The sequence below is a fragment of the Nycticebus coucang genome, chromosome 15 (assembly GCF_027406575.1).
Source record: "Nycticebus coucang isolate mNycCou1 chromosome 15, mNycCou1.pri, whole genome shotgun sequence".
Taxonomy (NCBI): Eukaryota; Metazoa; Chordata; class Mammalia; order Primates; family Lorisidae; genus Nycticebus; species Nycticebus coucang.
The window spans coordinates 74625652-74644935 of NC_069794.1; the positions used below are offsets into that span (position 1 = coordinate 74625652).

The following is a 19284-nucleotide window of genomic DNA, read 5'->3' on the forward strand; positions in this document are numbered from 1 at the left end:
AACATCTTCGAATTCATGAACATGGGATATTTTTTTGATTTATTTAGGGAGTCTTTAATTTCTTTTACCAATGTCTTATAGTTATTTTTTGTAAAATTCTTGAACCTCCTTGGTTAAAATTATTCCTAAGTATGTTATTATTTTTAATGTTATTATAAATGCTATTTGTGTGTGTGTGGTTTTTGGGCAGGGCTGGGTTTGAACCTGCTACCTCCGGCATATGGGACCAGCGCCCTACTCCTTGAGCCACAGGTGCCGCCCATAAATGCTATTTCTTAATTTCCTTATCATAGTGTACATTGTTATTATATAGAAATAACAACTGGTTTTTATGGGTTCATGTGGTATTCTGCAACTTTACTGAATTTATTAGCTCCAATAGTGTATGCGTGTGTATTCTTCAGAATTTTCAACATATAACGTCATGTCATCTACACATAGAGATATTTTTCCTTCTTCTTGCCATATTTGGATATCTTTATTTCTATATGTGTCTAGCTGTTTTGGTTAGAACTTTAGTAAATTTGTTGAAAAGAAGTGGTGAAAGTGAGCATCCTTGTTTTATTCCTGATCAGAGAGAGAGAGAGCTCTCAGTCTTTTATTATTAAGTGTAATGTTAGCTATGTTTATATATATATATACACACACACACACACATATATAAACTCATATATATATGCTCTTTATCCTGTTAAGGAATTTTTCTTATATCTTTAGTTTTCTAAGTTTTTTTTGTTTTTTTTTGTTTTTTTTATCTGTGAAGGGTATTGAATTTTGTTAAATTCTTTTTATGCATCAATTAAGATATCCTGTGGTTTTGTTCCCTTTATTTTATTATGTGTTGTATTGTATTAATTGGTTTTTGTATGTTGAACCACCTTTACATTCTTAGGGTGAATCTCATTTGGTCATATTATATAATTATTTTAAAACATTGAGTTTGGTTTGCTAGTATTTTTTCAAGGATTCCCTCTTTAAGAAAAAAAATAAACCAAAATCTCAGAAATCTAAATTGATCTTCCCTGTGCTAATTTTTACTCCCCCCTATTTGGTTGTGTTTTCTTTACCTTTTTTACCATTTCTTTGAGATCAGGTAGACTCCAAACCATATAGAGATGATATAGTACCATAAGTGGTAAATGTTTTATTGATTTCCACCATTGCTAATTCAAGGCTATAGATTTACCCCATACTTTAAGATTTATATGTTTTTAGTTCTTATATTTACTCAGAAATGTCTTGAGCTTTTTCAACATTATTGTTCATGAGAAATTTTAATAATATTCCTTCACAGTGGTATTTTTTCCTTCCAATGAAAAGGGGAAAATTGGGAAAATAATGTTCTTTAAGATTTTAATATTGGAGCACATGTAGAAATCAGTGCCTCTGACACCTCCAGTATAGTGTTTTTATAAGCTCTGATTCCCATTTCATAACCTACAGCTTTTGTCACATCCATGTAGTTTTAAAGCTCTCCAGAAAAATGTTGTTTCTAAGAATAGCAAGAGTTAGTAAAGGATATTTTTGTGATCTTGTTCTGTAGTCATGGTTTTCTTCCAGTCATTGGGTCAGGGAAACACACATTATTTATGAAAACCACATAGAGTCAATATGGTAGAGTAAGCTAACTCAGAAAAGACCTTTCCAAACACACAGAAGTGTCAGGTGAAATAAAAACAAAAACAGCCTTTTGATATATAATTAAGCTGGAAAAAAATGATGAAGAAATCCAGGTACCAAAAATAAAGACATCAAAGCCAGCAGGTTACCAAGTTACAGCTTTTATATGAAAGCTATAACCCAATTATAGCCCAAGAATATGGAGAAAAGGGATAGGGGGGGAGAGGGAGGACAGGTGGAGGGAGGGTAATTGGTGGGACTACACCTATGGCGCATCTTACAAGGGTACATGTGAAATTTACTAAATGTAGAATATAAATGTCTTAACACAATAAGAAAAAAAAAAAAGCCAGCAGGTCAAGAGGGGACTGAAGCTGAGGAGGCTGCACAAGAGCATCACAAGCAGGAGTTTCAGGGGTTAATGTAGGAAGAGGAGGATGTAGATGCCTAATGTAGGTGCCTCAGTCCCACCGTGACATGTGACAGAACTCCCTGCTTTAAGCTGCAGATTTTGCAGGGATGCCAATTGAGTGAAACACAAACAAGAAAAGTTTTACTCTTTAGAGTAAAACAAATCATATATTATGTGCATAGGGGAAAAGATGGAAGAAAAAAATACGCACTAGAAATCAAGAGCCCTTGTTTATATATGAGGTCCAATTGTAGACACCCGGCAATGCTACAGGAGCCCAAAACAAAGATATTAATATAAAAACTGATGTTACCTGTACGTACGTCCTTGGCAGAGGTGAAAGGAAAAGTCATTCTGAAGAACTAGAGCACACAGAGGAAAGATATCATGGTGAGAGTGAGTCACTGGGCACCATGCATAGAAAAGTAGTTCCTCAAGAACTGGAGATGCAAAGAAAGTCTGAAAGAGTCTATAAACACTGATGAAGGAAGATAGAGACATCAAAGAGCAATGGAGAACAGTGTGTAAGAACAGGAGGATTTGGAAGAAAAATAAAATACGTAGACATGAAAAGCATAAGGATTTAAATTAAAACATATTGGACAGTTTTAAAATAGGTTAGATAAAGCTGAAGGGATAAAGGCAAAGGAAAATGTGATGATGTAGGGACTGTAGAAGACAGAATGAAATAGATATAGAGATACTATAGATAGAAGCTGCAGGAAGAGCACAAATAGCAAGTGGCAGAGAAGTGGGATTCAGTGTTTTGCATAAATGAAGATAAATCTTTAGGTTACTATAACTTTTCAGGCCTGAGCAGCTGAGCAGGATATGCCAACAAACTCACAGCTCCTCACACAAGCTAAGTGTCCTTGTGAAAATGCACAAGTCAGGCACAAATGGGATTGCTGTAAAAGCAATCCAAAGAAAAGACAGATTCCCTGTCAAGAATAACAAACCCGGGCAGCGCCTGTGGCTGAGTGAGTAGGGCGCCGGCCCCATATGCCGAGGGTGGCGGGTTCAGACCTAGCCCCGGCCAAACTGCAACAGAAAAATAGCCGGGCGTTGTGGCGCGCGCCTGTAGTCCCAGCTGCTCGGGAGGCTGAGGCAAAAGGATCGCGTAAGCCCAAGAGTTAGAGGTTGCTGTGAGCCGTGTGACGTCACGGCACTCTACCCGAGGGCGGTACGGTGAGACTCTGTCTCTACAAAAAAAAAAAAAAAAAGAATAACAAACCCAGCAGGTTCCAGTGCTAAGGACAAAATAGACACAGGGAAATCAGAGTTGAGTGTCAGAAGTCTTCGTATTATTCAAGAGATGAATAAAACTGTTTTCTAATTTTGACCTTGTCAAATATATAGGTTAGAAACTTAAGGCTCATATAATAATTCTCCTCTAAGCTAAATAACACATGAAAATAAGAAAGGAGAAAAAAAGAGCAAAGGAAAAGGGAGAAGTATGATAAACAAGAAGCGAGACATAAATGACCCTATTTACACATTTTAAAACACAACTGTGTTTTGATAGTACATATATATGGACCAAAAGTATAAAATATGGACAGCAACGTTCATATTTTATACTTTTATACTTTTATACTTCTAACATTTTTACAGAAGAAAGAAGATTGGGGAGTGTGAGGGGACTTTATAGTTGAGTTTTTTATTATTTTGATGATATCTGGACATGTAGACCCATTCCTGACATTTGCAGAACTTGGTATGAGTATAGATGGGGACCACGTACCACATCTAACTATGTGACAATTACAAATCAAGTTAAACAGTTTTATGCCTTGATGATGATACCTTCATAAAGAATGTCATGTCCTGTAATTCCTGGCTTCTTGGAAGGCCTCAGCCAGAGCATGGGAGCATGGGGAAGAGCCAGCTTGTTGGGCACCCCCTCCCAGATCCCAGCTCTGTCCTGTAGATTGGCACACAAGTGGGTGGACATTACAGGCCACATATTCCAGCTCTTTCAATACCCCTTGCAAAAAACATGCCTTGGCCACCACTACAGGCCTAGTGTTGTGCCCATAGGCTTTATGATCAATTTTCAGGACAATGGAAACCAGGTTAGCCCTGCACGCACACTTGGAGATCACTGAGCAGGGCCTTGCAGGGTTCCAAATACCATGAGTAGGAGGCCAGGCGTGGGCCATGGGTGGGGCCTGTAGACCCATTACCATGTGAGAGAAAGGGCTGTGGCGCAGAGTGGAACTCTCTCAAACAAGTTAAATTTTTTTATACTATTTCGTTATAAAAGGGAAGAGAGAATAGCATGCAATGCTCCATAGGGAATGCGGCAGTGCCTGCTCAGCACAGATCACAGGCAGGAGTCCTGCCTGGGAACCTGTGTGGCTGCCATAGAGTCATGGGGCACAGTGGACACCCCGTTTCCTCACCTGCCTTGGGAGATGCCCACATGTGTGATTTCAGCGATCCCTCCCATTTCTGTGGTTCTGTGATATTCTCCTGAGCCATAGTGGAAGCTGCTGCTGGGATGTCCTGGGTGGAGGAGGGGGATGGGGGAAGATCTCAGACCTGCATCACTTCCAGGTCCCATTTATGTCCCCACAGGGGGCCAGCGAGCAAGCTGCCCCCAACAGTGGGAAGGGAAGGGCCCCTCCCTGAGCTCACCCTACAGCTAGACAGCACAGGGATCTGTGGATGGTAGGGGACAGCAGCTGCACAGGTGCCACTGGCTTGCTCCTTGGGCATCTGTGTGTCCTTGCAGTCTGAGGCAGTTGCTTAGCTGGGCCTAGGAGATTATTTTGGTCCATGGGAGAAAGGGGAAGAGGAACAAAGATGAAAGAGCCAAAACAGTACTTTTCTTCCTCAACCATCAGATATTTTGCCAAGCTTAGCTGGCTGAGACTCACCCTTAATTGCTAATGAATTAAATGTTATCATTTCCACCAAAATAATCCTAAATGAATTTCAGCTCAAAAAGCCATAAAGACAGGGCCTCCCTCTTGTCTTGAAAGCCTGGGGAGAGCTAGGAGAGTCTGTGATCAGGGGAAGGGCCTCCTCAGGTTCGGATCTCATAGACTGGGGTGGGGGTGTAGGGGGATGGTTGCAGCATCTCATATGTGGGTCACTGCAGAAGTTTTGAGACAGACTGTGTTATGGTCCATTATTTCACTTCCAAGAAACACAGTCAACAGTGTCCTTTCTGGTTTTCCCATCCAAATTCCAATTTGCTCAGCTTGTCGGTGTTGCTGGGAGGGCTTCATTTATTTCCATCCCCACAGATTTTATTTCTTGATTTTTGTGTGTCTCAAAACTTTCACGATGACTCACATACAACTTCGTGTGTGCTCACATTCCTGCAAACAGGATTAGTGTGTATTAGTCTGCCTGGCTGCTACAGCTAAGTGCCTCAGACTAGGGGTTTACAAGAGTTTTATTTTCTTTTTTTTTCTTTTTTTTTATTAAATCATAACTGTATACATTGATATGATCATGGGGCATCATACACTCGCTTCATAGACCATTTGACACATTTTTATCACAGTGGTTAACATAGCCTTTCCAGCGTTATCTCAGTTACTGTGCCAAAACCTTTACATTCTACATCTACCAAATTTCACAAATATCCCTGTAAGAAGTCTGAAATCAAGGTGTCTAAAGGGCTGGTTTCTCCTGTGGCCTCTCTCCTTCACTTGCAGAGGGCCACCTTCTCCTTGTACCCTCACATGGTCTTCCCGCTGTGCCTGTGTCCTAACCTCTCCATAGGAAGACACCAGTCAGAGTGGATTGAAGGCCACCCTAATGAGCTCCTTTTACCTTGATTACCTCTTTAAAGACCTCATCTCCAAACATAGTCCTATTGTGAGGTGCTAGGATTAGGGCTTTAGCATATGAATTGGAGAAGAGGAAGACACAGTTCAGCCCATGAGGAGGGGTATCAGCAAACTCCCATACACCAAAAGCCTCTTGTGGGGCCAAGCAAAACGGCATCCTGATACTGAGAGTGACACGCTCAGGCCTGCCAGGGCGGTTTGTAAGCGCTCTCTTTTTGGTTTATAGTAATAAACAGATGTCCTCTCAGACAGCTCCATATGTCTTCACAGAAGTGGCAGCCTTCGAAGGAATACTTTCAGATAGGGAGGGAAAGCATCTTATCCTGTGTTTCATTGATTTTTTTTAAATTTTTTTAATTTCAGATTAATATAAGGGTACATACAATTAGGTAACACTGTCTGCATTTGTTGTGAAAAGTCCGAGTTGTATTTGAGTCCTTTACCCCTGCATTGTACCCACTGGAGGGGAGCTTACTGAGCTCCTTCCCCCACTTCCCTCTTTCTTGAATTTAATTGTGGTTTTCTCTCATGTGGAGCTATTGTTGTTCATCTACTAGACTCAAATTAGTACTGAGTATATTGGATACTTGCTTTTCCATTCTTCAGATATTTTACTAAGGAGAATGTTCTTCAACTCTATCCAGGTAATTACAAAAGATGTATTTTCCATCTTCTTTGTGGCTGACTAGTAGCCCATGGTATGCATATAGCATAGTTTATTAATCCATGCCCAGGTTGATGGGCACTTGGGTTGCTTCCACTTCTTTGCAACTGTGCATTGAGCTGCTATAAACATTTGAGTGCATATGTCCATACAATAAAATGAATTTATTTTCTTCTGGATATATACCTAGTAATGAGATTGTGGAACCCAAGCATTCATCCTTGTGTTTTAGAAGAAAACTCATCTTCATTGGTCTTGGGGTTCAAAATAAGCATCATGTTCTGGAGAAAGAAGCCAGACTCTGTCTGGGGTCCCGTGGCTCTAACTCCATGCAGGGTGTGGGGTTGCAGGTGGCAGCAAGGCCGAGACATTTACTACAGAAACATATCATTCCTTACAGAAGTTTTGTGGGAAGCCTGGTGTTCTGCCAGGCATGAAAAGTGCACTTGTGGTACACTTCAGTGACAAGGAAGGAAGTGCTTGTAGGCATGGGTGCAGGACCAATGGAAGAAGGGCCCTTTCATAAACTGGGAGCAGCAACAAGGGGCCGAGATAGCATCTACTGTAAATAAGCACTGCTTGTGAAACTCCACGCCTTCCATGATGTGGAGGACCCCGCCCACCCCACCCCACCTTTGTCTGGTCTTTCTTGTTTTCAAAACTTAAGTCATTCCCGAATCCTCCTGCGATGTGTTCAGTTGTGTTCAAGTGGGAGACTGACCCTTTGCTCTGCCCACAGGCTGAACGAGCGGGACCGCCTGATAAAGAGGCTTGGTCGGAAGACACCTCCCACCCTCTTCCGAGGCAGCTCTATTCAGCAGTCCGTCCCTCGTGAGTATGACAGCAGCTGCTGCCCCTTTCAGGGCAGGAGACCCTGGCCAGTAGCCAGGGCTGGTGGTGGTGGGGGCAGCACCAGACACACACTTTTGGAATTGAAACTGTGTTTTTGGCCTGAGGCAAGTGCAGCTTGAATACAGGTAATTCCCTGGGACCCAGGCAGATACCCAAATGACAAAATTCCTAAACTTAAACTCCTGATGTAGTTAAGAGCATTCTGTCCGCTTCCCAAGAGGATTTTTTTTAAGTTGAGGTGATATTACTTTTAAATTGTTGCCCCTAAAGGTAGCAGTATGGTCTGTCTTATGTAATATTGCCATATTAATTGAAACAATGATAGTTGGTGGGGAGAAAAACTCTTGTGCTTTTCCCAGGAAGGCTGCCCCACGTCTGGGGTTGGCATTCCCCAGTTCCCCTCCAGACCCGAGGAGTTGAGACTGAGAGACCATGAAAGACATCCTCTCCTGTGTTTAACAAGCCAGCCATGCACCTCCTAACTGCAGGGGGCCGGGCCTCTTCCACCCCTCTCCTGCTTCCACACACACACTCACACGCATGCACATATCATATCTTCCTCCCACACCCCACCCCCTGTTTTCCTTTCCCCTTCTGAGGACCTTAGGAGTTTAGAAGGAAACGACTGGTTAAAAAACAAACAAACAAAAAAAAAAAAAAAAAACAGTTCATGAAAAGTAAAGAAGAATCACCGTACACCTAGTGCTGCAAACTCCTATGTTGAGTTCAGCTGGGCTCCACCTGTCTGTGGAGACTTTGTTGGTGAAGCGGGGAGAGGCAAGAGTCATCCACTCCCAATCCCCACCTTCTCACATGGAACACCGACATGGGAGAAAAGGAACTGACACGCTTCTGTCCTTCAGTTCCCCACCACACCAGGAGGTAGGTGGTGCCACCCCGAGAATACAAGCAGAAGAGGCTCAGGGCAGTAGCCTTGTCCTGGACTCTGCATCTCAGCTGTGGATGCTGGCCCAAGAGAGAGGTTGAGCTGAGAGGTTTGATGGAACAGTCCAAGGAGTGCAGTCTGCAGGGCACCCACTCTGGAGCAGGGCTGTGTGGGTCATGACTCTGCTCTGCCACTTTTTTGTGATCTCGGGCAAGTTATTATACTTCATTCTCCATTTCTATGTCTGGAGAATGAGGATAATGTGGATTTATAGGGAGGAGTAAATGAGTTCATATATACAAAGTGCCTATATCAGTGCCTGGGTAATATAAAGAGTCCAATTAAATGTTAAGTTTATTATTCTTCCATTAGCTGATTAACTTTGGATACTTACCTATTTCCCTAAAGTGCCATTTTCTCTGGAAAAAGAAATAGAATCATAGTAATGTATATCCCACACATTCCTTGTGAATCTTTGCGACAATGTGTGTAAAGCATCTTCTGTACAACAGGCGCACAGAAAACACCTGCAGATTCCCAGCACTATGGGGTTCTTTCTTTGGGGCCATGCAGCTTCTCTGATAAAGGGTTCAAAGTAACCACAGAATGTATACAACACACACATACACACACACAGAGCACACAGTGATCAAGGGCCAAGTGAGAACTTTTATGGGGAGAGTCGTAAATATCTTAAAACAACTACTCAATGTTTTTCTTAAGTCAGTATCTTAAAGGCCAAAATAAATAAATAAGTAAATAAATCTCCTGAACAAATAAATACAAGAAATACGAAAGATTCTGAAATCATATCACGTCAAAAAAACATTCAGTGGCTAGTTCTAGAACAGATGTTTCTGTCATTAGCAACTGGAGAAAAGACTGAGTGATCAGGATTAGTCCTGGGGTGCAAGGTCTGCACAGCTTGTCTCAGCCTTTGAGTTTCCTTCTTGTCTGTGCAGGAAAACGGACAGGAAAACTCTCACGTTGCAGTTCCTGTGAGCCACCAACCTATGATACTTGTAACTGAGATCCAAATTTCCTTAGCAGTCTGGTTTCCTCATTTCCCCTGTGGTCTTCCCCATTTCTGTGGCTATTAGAATGTTTTTCCAGACAGGAAACTGCTAGATTTATTAAGATGCGATCAGAACTCAGATTCAAAGGAATGCTACTTAAGGGGTTGTTAATCCAAAATTAGTGAAAAAAGAGGACATGATTTTATGGACTTCACCAAATGTTCTATCTGGAGAAGAAAAAAACAACTAAGAAAGTCATCTGTCCTCTCATCTCTTTCCACTTCCTCAATTCTGTCCTGGGATTCTGGCTGTACCTGGCTGAGTATTTAGGAAGCAGATGCCTTAGGAAGCCAGCAAGGGAAAGTCACAGGTGATTCCCCAGAGTGCAGCCTGCAGGCCATGGGCATGACTCTCTGATCTCCCAGGACTTCCTGAAGGGTGATTCCGCATGGAAAATGCAAAGAGCTGGAGGCTTCCCCTGAGCTCCCTATATGGAATCAAATAACCATTCAGTCTTCCTCAAGCAGAACCTAGCAAGCTGATCCCAGCCGCCTCTTGTCAGGCTGTGGGCAAAGCCTCAGCAAGTAGAAGTAGGCTGAGTGGTTATGTTGCTATTTCCACAAAAACTTCTCCATTAAGGCTCTAACTCCCACCAGGCCTGTTTTATAAGAGGAAAATATTTCATCTGAACCTGGGCAGACACCCCCAACACTACCACTAACAACCACCAAGGATAAACCTAACAAGCCATCCTCCTCCCATGCCTGAATGTTGGAGTCCACTTTAATTCTCAGTTAAGGTTGAGGAGGTCTTGGCACACAGCATTTGAGAAACATGATGGTAGGTGCAGCCAGAAGATGTTGGGGTATGGGGAAGCATTTGGCAGTGACCACTGGGTACTCCACCTGGGAGAAGAGGTCTGCAGTAGGACCAGTAGGGACACTCCTCTCCGTCCCTTCTGAGGGCAATGTGGAAACCCTTTCCAACCCAGAATGGCTGGGTCATCCCACTCCCTTCATGAGAGGCCTCTGTGGCAATGGCACTAATGTAAACTAAGGAAGTAATACAGCTCTGAGCTGAAGAAGCCTCCAGGATTGGTTCCCCAGTAGGCACATGTATGTCAGGATGAAAAACAGGACCCATTTGAACATGGAGTAGACTATTTTAAAAGGTAAGATACCTTTCCCCAAAGGACACTCCCAAACAATGTTTTTTTATGTCTCACTCAGTCTCCATTATCCCCCTCAACACTAAGACCAAAAAATAGGTAGTGATCAATGTATTTGGACTGTTGCGATAGGCTTCTTTCCTTTCTGGCATGGATGGAGGCCTTCCCTGTTGGTGCAGAGTGAAATTAGCACTGAAGGAGGGAGAGAGGATTCTACAGCCTGAGAGTGGTTGGCCACAGGAGTGCCTGGAAGCCCAGAAAGAAGGCTAGAGCTAGAGGGCCCCTGCCCATCCTGCAGTCATTTGGGCCCCAGAATCCGAGATGAAAGTTGAGCAAGTGAACAAAGCCATCTGCAGGGTGAAGAGCTTAGTAGGCCTTTACCTGCCACCAGAAGTTTTTATCAAGGGAACTCCAATTGCTTGAGACAATGAGTCCTTACTCAGAATGGCTCCTGCAGGCTTGTGATGCATCCCTCTGAGTACCCAGCAGCCACAGAGTCCATGGTAGGTCTTACTCCCCAGCAGCCACACTAGATCCCAAGACAGCAGCTGCCTGGCCCCTCAGGAGAACATCAGGTGTGTCCTAAAACATTCTTTTTTAAAAGACCAGAGAATGAAAATTGTCCAAGTTGACCACACAGTACACAGCCTTATTACTAGAAGAGACAGTGTTATTTGCTGGATTTTGCTTTGAAATATACCAAGGAAAGGCGTCTCCTCTTGGACTGCAGTGGAAATGCTTCACAACAAGCACCTTGTGTGGGGTTTGGGATGGGAGGTATGTGAGCCAGACGTCACCAGAGGGAGGCAGGAGGTTGGGGCAGCTCTTCCAAAGCAGAAGCCGGGGGCAGTGGAAGTTTCCTTCTCCCTATTGATCTCTGATCAAGCCCCTTGGCTAAAATCCAGAAGTTCTCAAGGGTACAGAGGTGAGTGGTTGCATTTGCTCTTCAGTGGTTGGCAGATCGTGTGAAGACTCTAAAGCCACCTTGTACGGAAAGCCATCCTCAGGAAGTTCAAGTGCACCAGGGGTGGGCCCAGAGCCAGAACAATTGAATGAGTACATCCACCCCAAGGGAGCCTCCCCTTCCAGGCTGGCTCCTGCCTCCCCACTCAGGGACCTGTCTGCACTCGAAACCTGTTACCGTGCCTACCATATGGTGGGTTTCATGGTTTATGGGTTTTGCTGTGCTATAAACAGAAGCCAGCAGGTAGACAGAAGCCCCTGTGGAAGATTCCTGACTGTACTTCTGCGACCCTGCTTGGCATGCTCTGCTTTTACTCCAACCCATCTCTTTCCCTCTGGGCCTTGCTGGTCCAGGCAGCTCAGCCCCTATGTGCTCAGTCAACTCCAAGGCCACCTCCCTTTCCTCTCATGATGGCACACCTGAGCCATGGGTTTCCTGGGCAATGGTGGGAAGACATGCTCTCCAGAAGAGCTGGGAAGCCAGCCCAAGCACTGGGACTGTCAGTAAGTTAGTGGTCACATACACAGTAAGCAAACAGCTTGGGCATCTTCGTTTGAAGTGTCTGCCTCTTCTCCCTGTCCACAAAGACTTTTATACATTGCTATCATTATGTCTTGATACCCTAGAAAATTTCCTTTTAAGCCAAATGTCTTAGAAAATTAAACCAGTAATTCAGGACCTGATTCATGGGCACACTTTCTGACATCTTTTTCTCCTTTCAAGGAGTATGACAGTGAATGAATAGCTCCATTGATAAATCAGAAACACACATGCATGGGGGTTGTGATTATCAGTCTTTGGGCCAGAATGTGTAACTGAGCCATGGGACTTTCCCATACCTGTGACACAGAGGGGTTAGCCAAAGAGAGTGCTTCTTTTAACCGCCCTTCCTGTTGGAAGGGCCAGTTGGAAGCAAAGCCCCACTTTGGGCTTCTGATTGCTAAGTCTCGGTCATAGCTGGAGATTCAGGAGAGCGTGGGCCTGGCAGGCATGCTGCCTGGGTTTGCTGCCCTGCTCTGCCACACTACATATGTGATGGTGGGCAAGTCACAAAATTCCTGTGCCTCAATTTTTCCATCTGTGAAGTGGGAAGAATACAATCACACATCTCATAGTGTTGCTGGGAAAACTAAATAAGCTATTTGTAAACAGTATAGAGAACCATGCCTCATGCACATAGTGTTTAGTCAGTGTTTGCTGTCATTTATTTTATTAGTAGAACTGGTTGCAAGTGGTCTTTCTGTGGCCATGGATCTAATCACTAAATTCACACATAAACAGACCATTTTGATTACTTACTAACAGTCCAAATTAGTCTAACTTTAAAAGAAGCATCACAGGCACTTTGCCAGCTTTCACTGTTGACATGGTGTGGTTTCCCCAGCTTCTGACATTAGCTGGCCTGTTGTGTCGGGTAGAGGGGGCATTTTTCTTTGATGAATGATTGGAAAGTAGAATCACGGCCAGTACCCCATTGCATGTGCTTCCTAAGCTGAGCTCGGCCACAGACTCCAAGAGGAGGAAACCTGCCCCTTAAAGCCCTTCCTGCCTCAGCATCAGCAGCCAGATCCACTGGGCCCAGTCAGGCCTCAGGCCACCACCACGCCATTGGCCCCAGGTTTCTTCATCTGGGGCCTCCACTTATCCATGGCTATGGAGGTCATTCACCTGTGTGAACCTGGGAAAGCAGCCTATACTAAGCCCAGTGTGGTCCCCGACTCTCCAGTTAACAAATTCCTCCTGTGTGCTTCTCTTTCAGATGGGTATGCTTTTTCTCAAGAAGAACACGGAGCTGTTACTCAGGAAGAAATAGTCCGTTCTTATGATACCACCAAAAAGAAATCAAGGAAGAAATAAGACTTGTGTTTTCCTGGCTCGTCCTACGAAAGAGGTTCAGTTTGTTGCACCCAGTGTTAACACATCTTCATCAGAAGAGACCGGTGTCAGCAGCCAAACACTGGAAAACACATTTCTGTGGCCTTAGCCAAGCAGTTTGTTAGTTACATATCCCCTCGCAAATCCAGAGCACGGACCACAGAGGAAGCCATCTTTTCCCTCCCAGTTAGTCTGCAGTACATAGCCTAACTTTTGTTTACCTTGTTATGAAGCATTCAACTGTGCTCTGTGAGGTGTGAAATTAAAAACATTATGTCCCATGAATATTTAAACATCAGTGCTAGTTGTTCTGGGAGAAAGAGAAAGGAGTTTTATGTTGCGTGCAAGTCCCTATCTCATGTAATTGGGGCAGGCCACACTTACTTCCTGTTTGGTTAACTCACAGATTGGGTCCAGTGGGCAGCATGCAAACTTCACTTCAGGCAGGTTGCTCTCTTGCTTTGATTCCTGTTTTGTTTGTATGAAATTGGCATAAACTTCTTGACTGCAGTGAAATCGCAAAACTCTGCATCTGCGTGGTCAACACTTACTTGAACCTCTTAGCCACATTTCCAGCAGGACAAACCAATTGATGTTCTAACAGAGTCCTCTGCACCCAATTTCCAGGTGCCACTGGCCTGGTCCTGCCTTTGCTGTCCTGTTTCCCTCATTCCCAGACTTCTGCATGGCTGGCCACTGTGCCCAGTGCATGGCAGCTGGTGGGCAACCAGCCCAAATCTACACTTTCCCTCCTTTCACTGTGGATTCAAATATAGATGTGAGAAACCCCTTTTCCACCGTTTTTTTTTTTTCATTCTATAACTAAAGGAAAGAAATGTAGCCATTCAACATATACCATATTCTAAATGTCTATCTGCCTTTTACTGACAAGGGGCAGCCCGTGGGCCAGGGTGGTGGTAGAGTGCCTTCAGCACTTCTGGACATGGTAAGGCTCTGAATACTCATTTCCCAACTTCCCAACCACTGGGCCCTTGGCATCCACTTAAATCAGAACCCGTGCTTGTTTTCTTAGGATTCAGAGCACATTTTAGATTTTCACTGTTGGGAAATGAATGGATTTATAACATACTGACACAGTGAAGTGACACATATGTCACTCTGTAGCTGTCAAGTTGGAAGATGGGTAAAGCCAGTCGGGAGGGTATAAGATGTTGAGGGAGGTGGAGGTGATGACCACAGAAGTCCTCAGATGGAGAAGGAAGGGCACTGGGTCATTGGGAGGAAGATACAGGAATTGTCTGCCAGGTCTCCAGAGAAACTCTGAACAAGCCCTAAGGCCCATACAGTTGTCATAATCAGCCCAATGTGTATAGGAGCTTCAACAAGACCTGGATGGGATGTGCAGTTGTAATTGAAATGAATTGCAAACATTTCGTGGAAACACATTTTTGTTAGTATTGATGCCATTTCCTCTCTTTGTCTGATCAGTGTTAGACTTGGGTACCTTGCTGAATACAGTGTCCTGGATTCTAAGACAAGGAAGTGCTGCCCACTGATTTTCCAGCTGCAGAGTCCTACATCTGGACAGAACCCTCAGGCATGACAGTGAGCTCCGGAGCCCCTAATACACAACCAGCCTGGCTCCCACTCTGCTCTGGTTGCCAAACTAGTTTTTTGGGTGGCTTAAATACTTTTTGGGCAGCTGTCACCGCTTAAAATGCCACAGTCCTAGGATGGTAGTGCTAAGAGAAGAAGACAGCAGTGCCCTTTGCTTCCTGTTTCCTTTCAGAATCTCCACAGCTCACCGGGCATTGATATAATGTAGAATACAATTTTCACTGACTAGGAAAACTAATCCTCACTTCGGAGGTGACCAGGATGCTGAGAGGGCCTGAGGAGAAACAGAACAGTGCCATTAACATTCAAGTCTCAAAAAATGGGTATGTCTTTCTCCCCAAGGTGAAGAAAACATTCTAAAATACCAGAGAAAAATAAATAAAATGCTAGAGCCCTCAGCAAGATTCCGTCCTTTCTGAAGAACTGTAATACAGGAATTAGAACACAAAATGTGCCTGTGATTAACACAATAAACCAAGGTATATGTCTTTATTGCACACCCAGAAATATGATGGCCAAAATGCAGAGGAGAAATTAAAATTGGAATTGAATGTGCATTAGGCATCTTAACTATTTTGTTTTATTTGGGAACTAGACCTGTTTGGAAAGAGTGAATTAAAACTCAATTCTTCTTCAAACACTTAGCTCTGTCTTGAAATTGAAACCTTCCAAATCAGATTTGTAAATTAAAATGTGGGTTTAGGTTTGTTTGCAGTTTGGGGGATTCTTTGTTTATTACATTAGAGTTCACATTTTCTATTTGAGCATACAGGTAGATTTTACTGTTATTTTGAGAAGTAGACGGAATAGTTTTTGCTATAGTATTCACACAGAAGAAAACATTACAAGGGATATCTGTTTATCCTGTCATGTGGTTAAGCTTTCATATAGCCAGATGACTAAATTGGGTTTCTAGGAGGAGCAGCTGTCACTATGTGTGATGGATAATACTTGGCCATGCTTGACTCAGGGGCTGTTTCATTTGTTCTATCTTTAAACTGAGGTCAGAATGTCACATACAACCCCTCCCCAGGGATCAGGGGGTGGGGTATATTGGACTAGGATGCAGACCCTGGCTGTCAGCTCAGCAGGAGAAATGCCACATGGGACTTGTCACTCTGCCACACAATGAGTGACTCACAGGCTGGCAGGTCAGACTCCACACTCCAAGGCCCAATTCTGGATTGAGCTAAATAGGCAGGATCCAGCCAGACCAACCCTTGGTGCTTCCCATGGACAGCCCACTCCTCTCCAAGTCTCTGTTCTGTTCTGGCTGACACTGCAAAAGGAAAAGACCAGCCATGCTCTGAACTTAGCTCTGGGTTTCTGCTGTGCACACTGATATGTGTCGTGAGGGAGGGGAGAGCATAATAACACCCGCCTTTCTGTTTGGCAATCTGGATTAACACTTCATTGCTGATTGGAAGGGGCTTCATAAAAATGTAGACAGTGGAGCTAGTGTGGCTGTCTTCTGTACAGAATAGTTTGGGTTTCCTGACCAAGGTTATGTTTACAACCATTTCTCTGTAAACATGTGCACACGTGAAAACAAAAGAAGGATGAGCTTTTGGATCAGAACACCATATAAAACCTGTGTACCAGAGAAAGGAGAGACCATTTCTTTAACACTTGCAGAAGCATATCTTAAGAAGCAAACTTGGGTTTCAGGAGAGCTTGGCTGAGAACTGTTTACATTTTCTTTTCCCTGACAGGGCTTCAGGTCTTACTAAAAGGGGAGCTGGTAGTGAAAATCAGTAGTGATGTGTCAAGAAGCAGCGAGTAATAGAAAAGAAAAACAAAAACACCTGAGTCTGAGTAACTAATATCTGAATACCCATGTGTATGTATGTGCGTGTATACACAGGCTCTAAGGTTGAATGTTTTGTTTTTTGAACCATACAAAAGAAATGTTTGTCAGATATTTCTGTTCCTAGGGATTTATGTCTTAAAACTGTAAGTTGAATAGAAAGTTTACAAAACTCTTTTATGGGATAAGGTAGTCTTTGGTTTTGAACTTGTGAAAGGACTGCACATATTCATCCAGAGCTTGAATTACTGCCCAGGGTCACTGTCCCAAAGTAATTCGAAGAACAATTTAGCATCAACATTTAAAATGTATCCTTCATCTCCTGGGATCCATAAAAATTGTGAACAGGGAAACCGTGGCTAAACAGAGCCTGAGTTAATAACTTGGCAAAGAAATGAGTTTTATCTATCAATTTAAGCCCAGAGATAGCATCCCCTGTCATACTCATGAAATACTTTCTTCATACAGATGTTTAAATGAGCTAACATAATGATGATAGTTAAAATTAAGTCCCTTCCCTTCAAAAAAAGAGAGTGGCTTTGTTGTCGGTTCTTCAGTGGCTCAAGGCAGTTATCTGTCTCAATACAGCCTTGGGAAAATTTATTTAGCCTCATCCTAGCCATTTTTCCATCCCGAAGGACAAGGAGGACCATTAGAAAGGTTGCTGAGGTGAGAGCCAAGACCCCACATAATGACATCACTAAGTATTCTTGAAAGGAATAGACCAGAACACCCAATGTGTTGTTCCCTTTGTTTACTTTTTTTCTCTGCCTCCCATACTTGTCCAATGGTACAATTTTCCATTCCCCTTCAATTTACATGTGCTTTATTTAATGTGCAGTATCTAACCAGTGCTCTGTTTAAAGCTCTTCATTTATTGAGTATGAGCGATTTCTGAATCTGGGATGAAATCCTGAGTGAGAAGAATGGGTATTGAGCCAACATAAACTTTAATAGTCAGAAGGTACAAACAAAAGGGAGCAGGAAAAAAGGGCACATTCCCCCTCACTCCACCCCACCAGAATCCATAGCTGTTAACCTCTGAGGCATACCTCTGCCCTCTCGACTGAGGGAGACAAAAGAGGGATTCTTTCTGCGCCCAGGCTGGCTCGTTTTCCAATGACAATCTCTTGTTCCAGTTGCTTTTTGAGATATCTGCTATGCTCTTTCTCCCAGGCATTAGACCAAGAAAAACATGCTCACAAGATTAGCCCATAGGCATTTCTTCTGACCTGGCTAAAAAAGAAAAGAGACCTGTTTGTTTTAAAAAGTCAGGAACAAAGTGTCAGGTGGCTTTGATTTATGACAGAGGGGAAGAAGAAATTTGAAGTAATAGCACTATCCAAATAACCCTGCCCAGGAAACAGGGGTCAAGAGAGCTTATCAAGAGCCTTTTATAGGTAAGCTCTTCTGTGTGAAATAGAAAAGGCCGGAAAGAGGGCGAGAGCCCAAGGAGCAGGCCGTGAACCCACTTGTGTTGGGATTGGAGCTAGTCCTGTCCCTCGCGATAGCTTGGCGTGCCGTCACAGGTGAGCCGACACACACCAACAACAAACGGAAAAAGAAAACCTGCCCTTGTCTGGAGTGTCTATCTTTCCAACAAGATCCCAGCACCAGTAAATACTTCTTTAGTTTTTCGTTAATAAAATCAGTGTAAGTACTGAAACTACTCCCGCTTGGCCTCCCGAGCTGTCCGTGAGGCCCCGTTTGGGAGACGTGCCATGCTGCTGCCCTCTAAACCTCCTGGGCCAGCTGCAGGGGTTGGGGGGTCACCAGTCCTGCAGGTCACCAAGTTGCCATTTGAATGCAACATCTTTGTGTTGTCTTTCTCATGTGAGCAGAGTCATGTCCTCTCTCCTGTCTGCTGTCATATCTGCGCGGGTTGCTTAAATATTGTTTGTGATGGGGAGGTTTTAATCTGGTTATGCAGAGGGAAGCAGGGCTGTGGGGCACGTTTAATTGGCTCCCAGCAGAGCAGTGAGCGCTTCAGTGGCGTATGGGTTTTTTGTTCCCTCCCTCTATAGAAGTGTTACCATTTTCACGTCCTATTAACGTCCTATGATCGTTAAAGTACAGCAGCACATTATAGTGGGAGCCGGGTTCCCTCCTGGAGTGAATACAAATGAAGGGCATCTACTTGTATTTTTTGAGGTTTTTGGAGAATTTAGTAATTGTGGCTTTGATCAATCCTGTTGACTGGTGTATGTCTGTGCAAACCTATTTCAAGTAAATCTTTTGTTAAAATAAATGATTGGACCATGCTTTATTTGGGAATTTTCTTTTCCACTAATAAGCAGTTACTGCCATAGGGACTTGGGTCTGTAACACAGGGTTTTGTTGGCAGGCACGGAACTATAGTTCACATGCTCTCCTCAAGAGTTGAGGGCCAGCCTTGCTGCTCATGGGCAGTAGTGCAGCGGAGTCTGAATTGCAACTGAATGTAAGCTCCTCATCTGAGGCCAGGCCCCTTCATGGAAAGAACGTCCAGGGGGCCACTATGTTCAGATTTGGTCACTGAAAGGAAAGAATTGTGCTTAAAAGGCCTGCTTCTCTCAATTACTTTCCTTCCTCTGGTTCATCTCAGTTCCTCTGTAAACAGAAGGGGACAGTATAAATTCTGTTGTCAGGCATGAAAT

At 43.6% G+C, this 19284-nt stretch overlaps 1 protein-coding gene across 4 annotated transcripts in view; it reads left to right on the forward strand.

Moving 5' to 3' along the window:
• Window positions 1–18891, forward strand: part of ATP8A2 (ATPase phospholipid transporting 8A2) — a 752313-nt gene extending 733422 nt beyond the window's left edge. For 3 of the 4 annotated variants that reach the window (XM_053563905.1, XM_053563907.1, XM_053563908.1), the window contains 2 exons: window positions 7242–7333; window positions 13148–18891. In XM_053563905.1, the coding sequence (XP_053419880.1) occupies window positions 7242–7333; window positions 13148–13245 (190 nt within the window). In that variant the 3' untranslated portion in view covers window positions 13246–18891. The remainder of the gene's footprint in view (window positions 1–7241; window positions 7334–13147) is intronic. The other variant, XM_053563906.1, reaches the window with a different exon arrangement.
• Window positions 18892–19284: the final 393 nt, after the last annotated feature.